The 17,632-nt window shown below is 45.4% G+C and overlaps 2 protein-coding genes across 5 annotated transcripts in view; one reads left to right on the top strand and one right to left on the bottom strand.

The window, feature by feature from the left end:
* Positions 1 to 1,550: 1,550 nt before the first annotated feature.
* Positions 1,551 to 17,632, top strand: part of LOC139763290 (uncharacterized) — a 52,000-nt gene continuing 35,918 nt past the window's right edge. The window contains exon 1 of the mRNA XM_071689256.1: positions 1,551 to 1,762. Within this exon, the coding sequence (XP_071545357.1) occupies positions 1,644 to 1,762 (119 nt within the window). The 5' untranslated portion in view covers positions 1,551 to 1,643. The remainder of the gene's footprint in view (positions 1,763 to 17,632) is intronic.
* Positions 4,004 to 17,632, bottom strand: part of LOC139763285 (cGMP-inhibited 3',5'-cyclic phosphodiesterase 3A-like) — a 140,631-nt gene continuing 127,002 nt past the window's right edge. For all 4 annotated transcript variants that reach the window (XM_071689240.1, XM_071689241.1, XM_071689242.1 and 1 more), the window contains 9 exons: positions 15,702 to 15,884; positions 15,205 to 15,316; positions 14,224 to 14,340; positions 13,277 to 13,461; positions 12,606 to 12,809; positions 11,520 to 11,682; positions 10,062 to 10,402; positions 9,298 to 9,498; positions 4,004 to 8,800 (listed from right to left, as the gene is read on the bottom strand). In XM_071689240.1, the coding sequence (XP_071545341.1) occupies positions 8,777 to 8,800; positions 9,298 to 9,498; positions 10,062 to 10,402; positions 11,520 to 11,682; positions 12,606 to 12,809; positions 13,277 to 13,461; positions 14,224 to 14,340; positions 15,205 to 15,316; positions 15,702 to 15,884 (1,530 nt within the window). In that variant the 3' untranslated portion in view covers positions 4,004 to 8,776. The remainder of the gene's footprint in view (positions 8,801 to 9,297; positions 9,499 to 10,061; positions 10,403 to 11,519; positions 11,683 to 12,605; positions 12,810 to 13,276; positions 13,462 to 14,223; positions 14,341 to 15,204; positions 15,317 to 15,701; positions 15,885 to 17,632) is intronic.

Here is a 17,632-nt window from a genome sequence, read left to right as displayed (position 1 = left end):
ACTTAGTGATTGAAAATGAAAAGGCTTGCAGGCAAAAATTTTGGGGCTTGTAGAGGATGGTTTGAGAGTTTCAAGAATTGGCATGGGCTCCAGTGTTAAAATGAATAAGGAAGCTGCAAGTATGGACACATATGCTGCATGAAATATCCCCAGAATTAAAGTTCATCGAAGCCAGTGGCTTCACACATCAGTAGCCATTTAATATTGATGAGACTGTTGTATCATTCAGGCATATGCTTGAAAAAAGTCTATAACAGGCTTTAAATTGGCTGAAGATCCTTAACACTTCTTACTGATAGTGCTACAGGAGATTTCAAGTTGAATTCCATATTAAAGCGTCATTCCCAGAATCCTAGGATTATGCGAGTTTTTACCAAGGGTAGTCTACTATTGTGAAGACAGCATTAAGTATTTTTCAGGAATCGTTTTGGATGTGCTGTTGTCAGAGAATACTCTTGCAGGAAGAACTTCAATAATGAAGCATTATTGATTCTAGATAATGCTCCCATACATAGAACCTAAGTGATCTGTTCCCTGGTGTGAGGGTGAAGTACTTACTAAAAACACCAGGGGGGCCTGAACATACAGGAGGGAGAGGTATGCAAGGAATAGAGTGAGTCAAGCGTATAGGTTGGAATCCTGGTTGAGGCAGTTGGTCCACAGTCAATCCAGCTGTTCATTCACCCCTAGGGGTTGATCAGTAAAATGGGTAGAAGGGGCCAAGTGAGGATATGTATGAAAAAAAAAATGATATATGTACACACAACACTAGGAGACTCTGGCAGCTTAGAGGGTGCACCTCGCACATGCGGTCTGAGGTCACAATGATTGGGCATACGATTAGCTGCCCATTGTATTTTGGCTACCATTAGAAAAAAGAAATTAAAGCGACATTTTTGCATGGAGGTGGAATAAAACCTTATTTTGCGCCTTGGGGTTAGGATGGGGGCCCATGGTAGATTTTATTTCTGGTGAGCAATGGTATTCAAGTAGTTCGGTGATTTTTTTTTTCAAGTTATCATCTCAAATAAAAGTTGTTTCTTGGTTCTGATGAAATATTTTTGAGTTTTCTTAATGCTGTTTTCACGTTGCATTTGTATGATCAGGATGGGAAACTTTTTCGGGCTTGACCCCAGGCGGCCCCGATTCCCATGGGGTCGACAACGAGAACTGCGGAGGTCCATCCGTAATACTGTAACAACAGATGTAAGGGTCTATGTTAAATCACGACTCGTAGAGAAAATCACTTATGTTACAAGGAGTTCATCATTGGTATGTATTCACTCCAAAATTGTATGTTATTTTTGTGGTGCTCCTTAATTGGCATTTGCAGTTCTGAAAAAGTTGGTACTACTATTATATATAGAAAATTCGCGTACAAAGAGGTCTAAATACATGACGGAAGTAATTGCAATATTGTACCTATTTATGGAAATGAAAACTATATAAGCATGTTAAAAAAATTGTGTATTTATTTTTTTTTACGTAATGTGAAATGCAAGCACGCTTATTTGTGTACCCATAATTCCGTGCGTGTGTTGCTGGTCGTCCGTACCCCAACATGCCTGAATGTTTCTTTACTTTCAGTGACATAGTGGTAATTTTTTCTCGTATTTTGAACTTATACTTGTCTTTAGAAACAAATGGAAAGCAAGATGTGTCTCGAGTGTTCAAGACAAGAACGACTAATTAAACATTGTGGGATGACCGAGACCGACTTCGAAATTCCCTCCTTGACCATCGTTGGACGATCGTCAACAAGGTGAGACGCGATTTAAATAGTATTGTTTTTGGATCAGTTGAAGTAGATGAAATCCACCATTGTGTCTTTGATGTAGACTACTTATTGGGGGTAAAAGGTGACATAATTAAGACTTTGTTTACGTAAATGTTTGACCACTTCCTTTCACGGTTTTGTTATTTTGCCGAAATTCGTCACCATTAGGTTGACTAACTTGGCCGACTAAAATAATTTTCGACCACTTTTTTTTTTTCCCTTGACAGATTTGAAGTCTCGTAACTGGCGTATACGGTTATTATTTATTGTTAAGTATAACGCCACTTTTGGCTTCCATTGATCCAAGAGGGTGTGGGCTGTGTTCCTTAGCTGGGTTAGGTAAGGTAATAAATTTTAACGGAAAGGTTTGCCTTGACCTTACCAGGGAGATCAGTACGAGCTCCCCTTCCATCCTGTTGTATTTAATGGAATGAATCTTCTTTTCTCTCATCAGAAGTGTTAGTTTTATGAGTACATTTGCAAGACCGTTTCTTGTAGAGAAAATGTTGATAACTCAGTAATTAAGTAAAAATGAAAAATAACTGATCAGTTAAAAAACTTTTAAAGCTACGCAGCCAATCTACAAAATAATCACTGCTTGATGCATTTTACCCATGGAAACGCTAATCTTGTGGCCGATGCTTTTTTTCCATGTAAATGTCAGAGTTTAGCAAGGACTGAAGTTCTGTTAGCCTCCTGACTTTAAGTGCGTCTTTTATATTTGTCAATTAAAGATTAGGTGTACCATGTTTATAAGTGGAAGATGTCAAGATTAACCCTACGCTGCTCGCTAAATGAAAAAGCCTTCGGTTATAAATTATCATAGGTATTTCAGGATCGTCAGTGAAAGTTCTCTTAGCATTTGCCGATTATCATTTAGCTTTGTTATGTGTTTGTGTACACTTGCAAAATACTTAACCCAATCTAGGTAGGGCTTTGTATGATTTGGGTTTTCTTTATCTTGGGAGGCGTATGATGAATGTATTAAATACATTGATACGTATCGACAAAACACCTATTGAAATTTTGTTTACCGCACTGAATGGTTATGGTCTAAACCTATTTACCCAAATAAAAAAAAATAGTTAATATGCCGTTTCCTGATGCTGTGTTAACCTAACCTAATAATAGCAAACATATAAGACTAGGTAAAGCAAGATTCGGTACCACGTTAAGTCCACGATACATATTGATCCCTCGCTTGGAGTGGCAAGCAGACTCGTTGTTTCTAGACCATGCCTTTGCTGTGCGAGTTTTGGTTAGGTGTTTTATAGGTTCACATACATCACTGTAAACATGATTTATTACTTTTGAATATTTTTCAAATTAACGGTAATAGTGGAAGTGGTGTGTACGGATGTGCGCCCACAAACAAGTGTTTTGTTAACCAGATCGTTCCACCAACCACTTTACCACGGTAGCTCGTGAAACCGAGGAGATTTTTCAATATTATTTTGGTAATCTGTAAGAAGGAAGTAGGATCATAGGCTAATGAAGGAAGGAAGTTTCATTTCTCGTTTATTACATGACACATACACAGTTTCCGTGAGGGGGGTCAGCTTGGGCGACGGCTCCCGTGTTACGGGACCGGCGGTGGGGCGGACACCCCCACACGGGGCGGCGGGCTAGGCTAGCGGGAGCCTGTACATCACACAGATACCGAAAATGCAGTACATGGACATCTCAAACTACATGAAAATATAAACTTTTCTTAGTTCCACCTAATTATATTATAGCTAACACTTTCATACATAAATACAACTGGATCACCAAAAATAACTTGCATGGCAGGAGAGATCTGTCATGATTTTATATTCTGACACATAAAGTTATATTAGTTGTTAATGAAGAGACGAGTGAGGCTGTGAAATATGCAGAGAGAGAGAGAGGGAGAGAGAGAGCGGGTATTGCCAATGACCATGTGAGGTAGCTGAGCATATTCCCTGCGGCCGGATGCAGGAATCAAGACAAGATCTCCGCTTCTGTAATCTTCATTATCTCGTTTTTAACACTGTACTGAGTTCTAATTATCTTTTAGGATTTTAGATTAGAAATTCCCCATAACATTAACATTCCTTGGATAGCTTGTACAAGTGCGATGGACCCCCATGATTTAATCATATCGTAGTGTCCTGGAAACCCAACTTACCGTTAAGATTGTAATTTAAGATTGTAATTTTATCACCCCTGAGACTATATTGTATTATTTCTTTGGTATTCTTTGTGTGTGTTTGTGTGTGTGTGTGTGTGAATTTCATTGTATATACATATGTTGAGTATATATAGGTAACAATATTGCATGTAATATTCGCATGCGTTTGTATATGAATGTATATATATTTGTACATAAAGAAACTGACCTACTTTCCTCTGGCGAATATTATGCAACTGAAGGTAATTTCTTAAGTAATATTACAACCACTTAATTTCATGATGGATTGCCATGAACTTACCAACGAGGAGACTTGTTCACCCACCTCTCCTTTAAGTCTCAACTCTAGAGGAAAAGTCAGGACTCCTCAAGTCAGTAAGTACAGTTCATTGCTGTACATGCATGACTTGGCGAGGAGATTGTGTGCCAGAACTCGTCGTGGTATAAAGTCAAGAGCATTTACGCTGAACTATCCATGCTTGCACAGCGAGCAGTCGCTAACCCCCCCCACCACCACCCAATAGCTCCGTTGCTTCTGAATTCCGTCTGTACTTTAATTCGCTTAAAATTTCCTAGGTAAATCCCGACCTCTGTTAGTACACCTGCAGTAGACTGATTTCTGACACTCCCTACGTAAACCCTGAACTCCCTTAGTCCTCCCAGGGTAGACAACTCTTTTATTACTTAGTAAACTTTGAATTCCCGTGCTATTATTCCCATGTTAGTCTGACCCTCCCTAGTATACCCTCGGTAAACCCTGAGCTCCCTAGTATTTCTTGGGGAAACCATGAACTTTAGCGCTTTGAAGGTAGTCTAAACTCCCTTATCACTCTCTAGGTAAACCCTGAACTCCCTTATTACCATAGGTAAACTGAGCTACCTTAGTACTCCCTTAATATACTCCTCTTGGTTTAGGCGTCCCCCGCTCACATTGTCGTAGTTAAAGGCGAAAATATATTGGCACAACAGTTTATTATGACTCGTGTGGAGGGGAAGGTTCAAAAGGTTTGTTTATAGTGATCAGCTGACGTACATGAGGTGGACAGCCTGAGTTTAGCTGACGTCCAGGTGGTGTCAGCCGCTGGTACACCGCTGACACCTGAGGTATACTCAGTGGTCAGCTGACGTCCAGGTGGTGTCAGCCTATGGTGAATAGGTGACAGTTGACGTGCAAACAGTGGTCAGCTGACGTCCAGGTGGGGACGACCGCTAGTATACAGGTTAAAGCTGACGCACACAGTGGTCGGCTGACGTCTGAGTGGTAACAGTCACTGTTATACATATGACAGCTGACATGCACACACGCACACACACACAGTGATTACCTGACATTCACGGGTAAATCAGCTGGTAGAACACCCGACCGGTTGCAAACCTGATCACCTGTCGTCCACCTGACAGTCAGCTGACGGGTACCTGTGAATCACACGACTGGATCTTGAGTTCAACAGCAGCTGGTACACTTCCACTGTGCTCAGCTGATGCTCAGACGCGGCATCAGCTGGAACGGTTGGCTGTGGTGGCGTTAAGAAGAATCACAAAATAATCTCGAGAAGACAAGAGTTCCGAACGGTATCCATGTACGTACTACTATACCAGCGAACTGTCCCACGGCCATGGTGGTGCTCCGTGCCACACACACTGCAGCCCCTCTGCAAGCTCTCGTCACGTACACTGTGCTGAGGGTAGGTTCCCTCAAGCGACTGGGTATATAAAGATTTTCTCAAGATGGAGTTCTGGTCCACAGTAACCCAGTGCAAGACCTTCACTCCATTGTAATCTTCCATCTCTCGTTTACTCGTGTGTCAGTAAACCCTGCCACGTCTCTGACGTTGGATCTTACGAATATTTTTGATCCGTGGCTGTGGTAGTGTCATGAATGGTAACTGGTTGGCATCTCCCCAGCTGGTTGCAGCACCTTACACGCTAGGTGTAAGGCTCATCCTTTGATCTGATGTTCCGTACCATCGACCACACGTCACAGTTTGACTCGTGGTTCGTGAGTTTACGCAAGAGTGAGGGGTTCTCGGAGGTACACACTCACATCACCGACAAGTGTGCTTTAGAGGCGCCGCCTCACAGGAAGGTGGTGACTAGTACATACTCACCTCAGGGAAAGACTGCGTCCTAATATGTCACTTGGGGAAACTAACTAAACACTTCCTTACCTCATAGAAAGTTTGGCTTGGAAATTACATTAAGCCAAACAGATAATGAAGAAAACTAATCCTCCAAGGGCAAGAGGGTGTGGGAGGCGCCTCAACACCGGTTGACCTGACCCAAATGTTGACCTGGCTCCCGGGGAACTCGTACAACATATCATTGCGACAGAGCAGTACAGCCGTTCATACACTTCCCTGGAGGAGTACAGCTCTTCTGAAAAATCCCAGGGACCACCTCACACCGGACAACCCTGCTGTGGGAGCCTGTTGATACCACAGCCTTGTGGGAGCCTGTAGATACCAAGCAGCTGACAGAGAAACATTTGTGCGTTGTCGAGGGCCGATACGTGGCTCCTCTCACGCCAGAGGGGTTGACTCGAGAGCACCTTTGCACCGGGGACACTGTCTCGAACACACTTAAACCAGCAGGAACATCTCAGAAAACCTTCACAGCAGAAAAAGAAAATGACTGTCGACAAGAGCACCATTCTCACGCTGACTCGTCCTTCCTGTATCGTCAGACGATCTATCACATCCGAAGGTCATGTACACTGACATGTGACAGTGGACGGCTGAAGCAGACGTGCACCATTGTGGTCTTTCCCTCCTCCCTCGTCAAACTCTCGCCGCCGCCCCAACGCCTCTGCTCACGGTCACGGAGTGGCTGACTTGTTGTTTTTATGTTTTTTCTTGTCGTGTCTTTAGACCGAAACCCTTATTGTTCTTGTTGTTGTTGTTGTTGTTGCAAGAGTGAACACTGGACGAACTTAACCACATAAGGTCCCAGTCTATGACATAGGCGGAGCGCATCTTTGAACCAGTCTCGTCAGCGCGGGAGCCGCCATGGCTCGACACAGACCACAAGGCAAGCGGCGTGGGCCTCCGCCGTCCACTGTACAAGAAGCACCTGAAGACTAGATGGTTTGAGACGAAGCTCGAAGCCTTCAACCCCCACCACCCCCTGGAAGAGCAGTTGGTGGCAGCCAAGTATGAATTTACCGCCTGTTTACGTGAACAAGACTTTGGAAGATCACATTCATATGGCAAAATATCGCATAAGATTCTGGAAGATCACATTAACATGTCAAGTACCGTGTACTACATTACGAAGATAATTAAGTCTTTAGAACAATAAAATAATGAATAACCTATCTCATGCTACGGGTTGGTAAAAATACAGGATTCCTTATGTAATAATCATCTTTGGATGACACACAGCTAATGATACATTGTGAGAGATGGTTGTCTGTCTGGCCAGGATATACACATATCAATGTATGAATGGCAACTTGAGATGCAGTGACTCACATGCTGAAAGCCTTGTAAATGTATACCTCTTGTAAAGACGACTCCGTCTGTCCTAGCCACTGAGATGGGCCAGGTAGGCATTTTGACGTTGATCAACGACTCTTATGTAACAGCCAATTTAAGAATAGTGAGTATTTACTTACATTTTTTTTGATAATGTTCGTAGATTTATCAATCTCTTATGGCTTTGAATGTGATACAGTAATCATAAAAAAAGTTGATTGAATATCATGATTAAAATCAATTGTGACCATATATGAAATGTCCTGAACACTCACAAGTGATTCTAATTCCCATGAAAAGATAGATAAAATTAGCCGTAAATAATGATATGGCATCATTGACTATGTCTTCTCTGCTTCCTGTCTGCTGGCGCACCAGCCTTCGAGTAATCAGAACACAGAGATATGAACTTCGATTCTCCATGACATCAAATTCTGAAGTTATGCAAAACGAATCTATATCACCACATATGATGCCAGTGTATAACTGGATGTATGAAGAGCGTATACATCTAAGAATTTGACGTCTGTGGATTGAAGTCTTGGACATACTTCACAAGTTCAACTTGTGATGATGCACGACTGTACGAATCTTAGAGTACGACGTTACGGCCCTTGACCACGACCTGACGACCCCTTCGCATGATGAACTGGTCTTTGAGCTTCGCTAGAGGTCACGGCATCATATCCAAGGCTCATACTTTCGTACCCAGCGGTCGCACCGTCGTGCTCTCAAGGGTCGTACCGTCGTGCTTAAGGGTCGTACCATCGTGCTCAAGGGGTTAAGTTCACCACCGGCGTTTAACATGACGCTACCAGCAGCGTCTCCGCCGGGGGGTTCCTGAAGGGTAAATCTAGAGGCACCAGTATGGCCTCCAGGAGGTCCAGCCCTTGCTTCAGGAAGTCCCTTCCTTGAGGTTCCTGGGGGTGGCTACCGCGCTGTAGTAAGAGGCCAGAACCTCCTCCACGTATCACGTGCTCAAGAAGAGACTCGACGCATTATGAAGCTCTTGCAAAGCCTCGGCTCAGCTCCCCGAGTGGATTCCGGACCTCGTCTCCAGGAAGAGGGTTCGGATCTCAGCTCGAGACACGTTCCACACCGGCCGAGGTCCGGATCCCGCCTCCAAGCAGGGTCCGGATCTCGACATCATCCGTTAGCAACTTGTCCTTCCCGGAGTCCGTGTGGGGCGGTCAGCTACGCGGTACCCCGGCAATACCAGCTGACGCCATGACTCCGTTGACTGGATGAAACGAGCAGCTCATGCATGTAGTCGGAAAAAAAAGAATCCTAGGATCTGTCTATCTTTCTGTATCAATAGTCTATTAATAATATTGGAAGATAACTAACTATTTAGACTATGACACAGGCCGGGCATCAAAGTTTTGAATCTTCTTTTTCCTGTGGAAAGAAGAAGAAAAAAGTTGCATTAAACATGATGACGAGACACCAGGACGACATGAAGAGGTGTGACAACCTCCTCTGAATGAATAAATGGATGATCTTTATGGAAACGATATTTCTGGTGATTTGAATAAGGTCAAAGCTGTATCTCATTAATTCCTACTTATCTTTATGTCTCCGTCTACACCACTACTCCCCTCCCAGTTTGATGAGGCTGGACAGGTACATGCAACCTTCAGTAACATCTTCAGCACATTACCACTGGGTTAAGATGTAACGCAGACGTCACAGTGGTAACACCGCGAGCGGGGAAGTCACCTTCTACAAGACTGTAACGTCGTCAGCGGACGGGAAAGAGTACAGCTTTGTTGAGCGTCCTCTCGGTCTAAAGGAACCTACCTTACTCTGCCGCTGCGTGGAGCGCAGCCTCGAATGTGTGTGAGCCCCATGAAAGGAGTGCAGATAATGATCATGTGATGATTGTGGCTACTTACAAAACTGAAGCTGCGGGAGGAGGAGATGGAGGCGGGGGTGCGCTCCTCCTCGATGGGTTCCATGGGTTCGTCGCCGTTCAGGGGCAGCACCATGGGCTGGTTGGCAGAGTATGCACAGGGCGAGGTCTCGGCCGCCGGCGCCAGGTCCTCATCAGAGCCAGAGTCCCCGCACTCGGCCTCCTCCGCCGCCCTCTGCTCTTCCTGGTGGGGCAGGAGAGGCCTTGTGAGAACTCGCAAGTGAATGAGATGTGGAAGAGTAAAGAGAAGCGGAAGATAGAAAACAAGACGAGAAATAGAAGAGGTCGTACAACACAGCCACTTATGAAATTGTTTCTTGAAGAATGTTGAGGTTGGTTACTTTGATGTGAGGATCATGTTGTCTAGATCACTAAATAGTTGGCGGCCGCACATCGTCTTGCATGAAGTGTGACCGTTATGTGTGTCGAGTGTGTGTTGTGCCACGTGACCCCGTGTTTTGTTCTGTGCCTGGAAATCTTACCGGAAACAACGGCGTCTGTGTTTGCTGCGTTTTGGCAGATGACCTTGACCTCGTTGACCCAAATGATGATTTTTTTTTTGTGGCCTACTTTCTTGACCTTGTTCAACCAGCTGGTGATCGCTGGTCGACCTACTTTGACTTATTGATCCAGAACGGGTAGTTCTCCAGAGTGACCTTACATGACCTTGTCAACCCACCTGATGGTCGCCGAGTAACCCACCTCAACCTTTCTTCACCCAGAACTGGTCGTTTCCGGATGACTTACCTTGATCTTGTTGACCCAGAACTGGTGGTTCTCCTGAAGATGTTGCGTCTGGAGGCAGAATATCTTGCGCGTGCGGCCGCTGGTCTGTGTGGCGGTGTCTGACTCGCTGGTGGTTGGGTCTTCGTCCTCCTCGTCATTGAACTCGTGGTTGAGTTCTGGTGCGGGCTCGTCTTCGTCGCCGGGCTCCTGCCACACACCTGGCATGAGCCCGGCCTCGCCGTAGGCATTGCAGAGGGGTGCCACCAGGTGGTTGATGAAGGACTCCTGCAGCTTGGAGAGCTGTGGGTTGGACCGGTCCATGTACGGTGACACAGGAAGACCCAGCCGCGCCTCCTCGTCTCCTGCAGGTGCGGCCAACCAAACAGTATAAGAACAAGGCAGGAGGGACGATCAGTTGTAGCTCCTGCCTAACTTGATGACTGGATTTTATCAACGTTTCCTACAGAGAAGCTGCTGTACTCCACCAGATACTTGCGTCTTTTCTGATGTGCGAAAAGGGGAATTTTTGTTCATTACTTGAAAGTCTGAGTGTAGCGGTAGTCGTCAGAGATCTCTTTACCCATCTGTGGCCACGTTTGTTAATAACGTATCGTCGTAGTAAATGTGAGTTGATGTTATATTTTACGTGTATTGTGAGCGTCTCGTACATGTTGGGGCAGAGGGGCATGAGTCTCTCTCGACCCACAAATTGTCCTACACCTATGAACCTTCAATTTTCTTTTTGACTTCAGTTGAAGAATATAGCGACTTGTGCTACAAATGATAAGTTATCATTCCCGAGGCCGGATGTTCAGAACATCAATTACGTTTTTTTTTGCGACGTAGCGTCTGTTGCTGGATTATAATTTTTTTCTTTTATTCTTGAGTGAAAAATGAAGATAATCATTTTGCACATCAGAAAAGATAATTGCAGTGATCTGGACGAATGCATCACATGTTCTTCTGTATGTTAATTCGAGTAATTCATATATTAAATGGCACAAGAAGAGTAAACACTTACTGCAGAAAGTTATCTTCTCTTGTAACCGATAAAGTATCACTATTTGTAAGTAATATAGTAACTATCATTTGTCTGATTAAGTAGCATCCTGAGCCTCTCTATCTTAACACACCCCAACACCACCCTACCATGTCCCCAGACCCTCAGTATCTTACCATACTAACAGACCCCCTATCATCCTACCTTGCTAATAGATTCCCACCATCCTACCATGATACAGTCTTCCACCATCCTACATTGCTTACACATCCCTGCCATCCTGTTGTGCCTACAGACCCCTACCATCCTACCAGACCCTCCACCATCCTACAGCCCTCGTCCGGCCCTTCACACGCTCTCCCGTATGTATGGTCATCCTTTAACCCCGGTCAGGATCACTCTACAGTCCCCCACCTCGGCTATCCTGCACTCTCCCCTTCGGCCTGTCATCCTTCACCCCTTCGTCCGGGCCATCCTACCCTGCTCGTAGAACTCCTCGGCGATCCTGGCAGTCCACTGGGTGTGGATGTCGATGGCCTTGCAGGGCCCGTTGATGTCGGCCAGCTTGATGCACATCTGCAGCGCCAACATCCGGTCCGTCTCCGAGTTCCAGTCCAGGCCAGGCGCGTCCGGCTCGTTGGCCTGCGTGCACGAGAGGAAAAGTAAATAAAGCAGTCGCCTCCAGAAGTTCATGTCCGTCCAGTCACTCAGGCAGTTAATGGACCCGCACCATACATCTGAACACTCTGTAACCATCTTTTCTTCACTTACCTTCCCCTCTCAATCAACCCCTTATCCTCTACTAACAGTCCATTTGAAGAACATGCAGGAGGGTGTGTGGCGTGCAAGGTATGGAACTAATTGTAGCGATGTTCTTCTTCACAGTTTTACCAACCAACATGATAATATTACTGACATACCTCTAGTGTTCTAGGTCGGCTATTTACTGATTACAAAATTATGGAAATGATATGCAGTAGAGGGCATTATACTAATGTGGCCATTACCGTAACGCATTTCCTTAGGGTTTTGCTAAACACAGTGTTGTGAGGTTGTGACTTCATACCCAACATTAACCTTCTTTTGGCTTTATTACTGGAGAGGTTTTAGGGACAACCTCTTCAGCGCGACTTGACGACCCTTGATCGCGGCGGTGTCGACCCTGGGTATGATAGCCAGGCTGTTGACCCGTCCGCCAAGGGTCGTCACCCCTGCATGACGTATGTCATTAGTCTCGCTTCCTCCCATACCGCCTCATTCCTCACCCCGTGCGCTCTCTCACCTCATCATGGCTCTTTCTCGGCGTTCTTGTGTACTGACTGTGTCATCCTTCGCACCCAGAGGGTTGACTGGTTCATTACCTTTACAAGGAGGGTCACAACTGCTGGAAGCTGTTATTTCTCTGGTGTCTCAATGAATTTAAACAAAACTCTGAGTCTTTAAAGGATCCAGTTGTCTTCATCTACCCCAGTTATACAAAACTCAAGCATTTCAAAACTGAGTAAATCGAACGAGAATTATCGGACCTGAGGAACGACCTCGCTTAACCTCCAGGTGCTACTGACCTTGGCGTTGAACTCGGCTAGGATCTCGAAGTGTCGCTTGAGGTCGGTAGCGAGGATGGCCTCGATCACCAGGAACCTGAAGCGTTTGAACTCTGCCCTGTCCAGGTGCTTCAGGAAGTTGTACTCCGGCCGGGAGAGGAAGAGGGACCAGGCTGCTGCGGCGTGGTGGTTCTCCAGGACACTGCGGTCATTGTACAGCACGGCCTGCGGCAGGAAGAACAGTACACAACATCAGTAAACTAGAGAAGGATGTGGCAACAGATGCTCGACCTTAGGTAACTCACTAATCATCATCCCGCTGATGGAAGAAGTTAAGGTTCCTCCCCGTCCAGCTGGCACGGTACCTTTGCCCTGGTACCAGGTCGTGATGAGGTCGGTGCTACACCGTCAGTATGTCTGTCTCTATAGGCAGCCGGATGGCTGGTAGTTCTCTCCAGGGTGTTGTAGGATCACCCTTACATCATGGCCGTTTGTCATGAAGTGTCCTGACCTCTGACCTGTAGGACAAGCATCCTACTGAACCTGCGATGTAGGGCATTTGACCAGAAGCATGGGACTTGTGACCTGTAACTTACAGGGCCTGTGACCTGTAACACGTGGTACCTGTGACCATGTAACTTGCAGGACCTATGACCATTAGAGGACCCGTGACCGGTGCGAGGTGTACTGACCTGTGGGGCGTTGGTGGTGACGAGGAAGGCGTTGGTACGACCCGGGTGGTCGTAGTCGTGCATGGCGGCGGCCGTGTAGAGAGCCATGAGCTCCAGGGCGGGCAGGTTGGCTCCCATGATGCCGTACGTGTCCTCCGCCGTGAAGCTCTGCCGGTGGACCAGACGCGGCGACCCGCACGCCTCGTCTGCCGGCACGGGCGGTACGGCGGTCAGCGAGGGAGGAGGGGGAGGGGCAGTGCTATGGGGGAGGGGTCAGCTTCACTGGTGACGTATAGCATGTGAGCCAGTGGTGGGTGGGGGAACATAAAGGTAGCCAGACAGGCAGATAGATAGTTGTGATGGATTTATCTATTGTAACAACTTTCATCTCTTTTCGAAGTTTGGAACGGAAACCTAAATTTTACGAACTTTAGGCAGAAATTATTTTTGCCAAGGTAAATTTAATGTACTTTTTTTTTTTAAGCAAAATTACGTCGTTTATATCTGAGGAGCAAGTGCACTAACATTATAAACACCATTCTCACAGAAAAGGGTTTGAAAAACAGAACTTGGCATCATCAGGTACAATTGTTTATCATTCATTCACTGGAATATTCTGTACAAGATCAAAAGATTCATTAATATTTCAGATTTTTATAATGTAATATAAACTATGAAGGATAAAGGCAAGTGTTAATAGTGCACGTTGTTTCCAGACGAACCTCCATGGGATAATCATTAATTGTTTATTCTGGTAAACACGGTCATTTATCAATATTTCCAGGAAGTAAATTGAGATACAACACAGAAGCAACGTGTGTTACGTGGTATATGTGTGGTGTCAGTTGCAGGGGGGGTTCCCTCGCTTGCTGGGGGAGGGTGGAGGTGTTCTTACCGTGGTTGGTATGGGAGGTGTGTGTGTGTGTGTTTACCGTGGTTGGTGTGGGTGTGTGTGTGTGTGTACTTACCGTGCTTGCCGGAGGGTGAGTCGGGCTCCGGGGGCAGCATGATGAAGCCTGGGATGGGCTGGGAGGTGAGGTAGTAGACAGCGTGCAGCACATCTGAGGCGTGCGTCGCGTTGTGGTCTGTGGGGAAACACACACACATACATACATACACCAGCAACCATTACCATCCTACCCACGTATCTCTGTCTCATATTTCTGAGGTATTGACCAACCTAACGTGCCCTACATCTTGCATATGCGGTTTCTGTGTCTAACGCAAAAGTTTTTTTTGTGAGTTGCATAGAATTAAACACCGTTCTGTGTTCGCTGTCTTGTGCACGTAATAACTCAAAAATATTTGGCACATTTTATGCAAATCAAACTTTTCCCATCGCTTTTTTGGTTATCTTTGAAATTTTTTCATTGAAAGTTACACATTTCCTGTAGAAAGATGACATTATATCATAGGATGTAGTATAGCTAGACACTACAGTCGCTATAGACTTTTTATTTATAGATTAACATTGCTAAAGGAATGTCAGTAGACTGTTGGTTGCCGTATATGTTACTTATTTCATTCATTCAACATCCAGTACATCATTCTGGACTGTACCAGAGATGCCAATTGAAATAATTAGAAAATGTAACACAAGTGAATGGGAAAATGTAACATTAGATACACTAAATATGTAAACGTATTGTAAGAATCTCAGAACTCATAAAGGTAACACGATTGTTCTTTGTGAAGGTCAGAAAAAAAGAAACTATTTAGATATGCCGCTCATAACACTTGCACAAACGATCATTTAAATATAAGATCAGTTTTTGGAACCAATTTTTACGACTTGCGTAAGGGATCCTCTCCAATAATTTGTAATTCAAATGAATGGAGTGTTGTCGAGCGTGAGACTTGCTGGAGGAGAGGTTGTAGAGGAAAACCGTAGAGGAGCGACCCTCTGAAGCTGTAAGTAGATGTAGACCTGGGTGGAAGGTGGTACTTACAAGGTATCTCTCTGTAGCCGAGCTCCAAGGCGTGGAAGTAGTTGAGGAACTCCTTAGTCGGGATCTTGAAGGTGTCGAATAGACCAACCTCGGAGAAGACCCGATACGATAACTGTGGGGAATGTTGTGGGTTGTAGCCTACTATCATGATGATCAAACGTACGGTCTAACTAACTTTATGTCATCGATATTTATGTGGGGAGAAAACTGAGAACACTGTAGTACGCATCTTGAACATGACCCTTGCGTATGGTGGCCTGGACTTTGAGCACTTATTGGTCAGGTCAAAGGTCATGGCATTATACCCAAGGGTCGTAGCGTCACACACACACACACACACACACACACACAAATCCTTTCTGTGCGCTCCTCTTGGTTTGTGCCTCACTCATAACTTGTCTTTCATCGTTCATTAGCACCTCACCTCTCTGGAACTCCTCACCTGTACTACCCCGTAACACCTGTCCTCGGCTGTGACATACCTCGCGTGTCCTCACCTGGCTGAGTATTAGTCGTCCTGCGGCGTCTAGGAGCGAGAAGACAGGGTAGTCCCACTCAGAGATGCGGTTAAGGAAAGGATGGTCCTGCAGGAGTTCCAGGTCGTAGATTGATCCGTCCTTCTGCAGGAACACCGTGGCCCTGGAGCCCTCAGGCATCAGCGGCGACGTCACCGCCACCTCCTGGGGAACACAGGGGCGTCAGGGACACTGGAGGAGCTATTATTCATCCTGAAGAACAGGGCAGGTTAGTTACGCGGGAACCTTGGGTCTTGACGGCCCTGAGCGGCACATGTACCCCAGTATGTCGTCCCAGAAGATCCTAAAGATTACGTTTGTTTGGAATATTGTGTTTGAAGGACCTCAGGGTTAGTCGTGCATGATGACCTGTCCCTGAGGGGTCTGAGGGTTAGTCTGGAGACTGACTAGTGAGTTGGTCCTGAAGGGTTAAGGGGCTAGGCGTCCTACAGGAGCCCTTACCTTAGTGAGGTACGGGAAATAGGATCTCAAAAAAGAGATACCCTTACACTAGTTATACTGGGAGGTGTTGCTTCTTAATCCAAGATGTTCAGGTACGTTTTGAAATATTACCTGGCTGAGGCCAAGAATCGCATATACATTGTAAAATATTAATATATCCAAGAGATAAAGAAACATTCATTGAACCTATGGAGGAAGGCGAGTGTAGATATTCGTGAGTATAAACCTTTTCTGGCTCGTGTTTACCCACATGCATAAGCTGGCGTGTCGTCTGTCAGCCAAGGTCGTCAAGACCCTGGCTAACGAACTTGAAAGATATTGTTAGATATCGACTCGTGAAGATATCTACTATTTCATGGCATTTTATCAAATGACAATAACTTTTAGGCGCTTCCGTGTTAAGGTCCGTAAAACCCAGTATTGAGTCAGTCAGTCAGTCACTTGTAGATAATGTTTGGAGCAGTCACGCCCAGCCATGTGGTGCCAGAGCTTCAGTGTTCTTATGTATCACACCAGGGGACTGTATGGACTGCTCCACACTAATGGTTTCTATATTGTTAGTTTGATTTTCATATGTGGTAACCTTAGCTTTCATCTGTTGTTAGCTTTGCTCTCGTCATCTGAATGGGCCCTCATATATCTTGCCCCAGGTGTTTTGAACTGTTCCTTCAACTGTTGTTAACTCGATCCTTGGACGTTGTTGTTAGCCAGGCCCCTTAGCTGGTGTTAGCTTGGCCCTCTTTCTCTATTAGCTTAATTCTAAGCCTGAATTAACCCGATTCAAGCTGTTGTTTACCTAAGCCAATGGTTAACTGGAAATTTAGGTTGTGTTCACAGGAGGCGTGGACCCGGGAGGCGGTAGTTTGGCCGCCAGACAGTTTACAGGCGGGCGTATGACAGGTTGATGGTGTATAAACAATGATATGGCTGGCCAGACCGACAGGGCTGGTATTTTGGTTGGCCAGACCTTAAAGTGTGGTTAGTTGCCCGGTCGGAGGGTATTAGGTAGCTGACAGACGTTATACACGGAGGAATGTGGTCTGGTAAAACCATGCATTATGATTTATCGGTTATGATACCGTAAACCAAACAATATGGTTTTGGTCTATTAAACCATACGCTTTTGGTTGCCATATAAGAGTGTGTATAATAGTTCATGGATGAGGCTCGTAAGGGGAGGCTGCATTGCTAACAGAATGACGTAGTAAAGTGAAGAAAAAGTCTTATCATGACTTGAGACTGAGTGATACGAGTGACTGACACTTTAGACAGGATAACGAGGCTGACTGGAGCTTTAGACTGGACATCTTTAACTGAAAACGTTGAACGAGACGTTTCTGGCCAAAAATTTTTTCAAAGGGTCGTCGTCGGAAGCTGAACACAACTTTGACAGAGGGTTATGTGAATGGCCTCAGCAGTGTGCTGCCAACATGCTCGGATCTCAGGAACTT

Source organism: Panulirus ornatus, chromosome 46 (genome assembly GCF_036320965.1).
Source record: "Panulirus ornatus isolate Po-2019 chromosome 46, ASM3632096v1, whole genome shotgun sequence".
In the NCBI taxonomy this organism is placed as follows: domain Eukaryota; kingdom Metazoa; phylum Arthropoda; class Malacostraca; order Decapoda; family Palinuridae; genus Panulirus; species Panulirus ornatus.
This window is presented reverse-complemented; position numbering and strand designations above follow the sequence as displayed.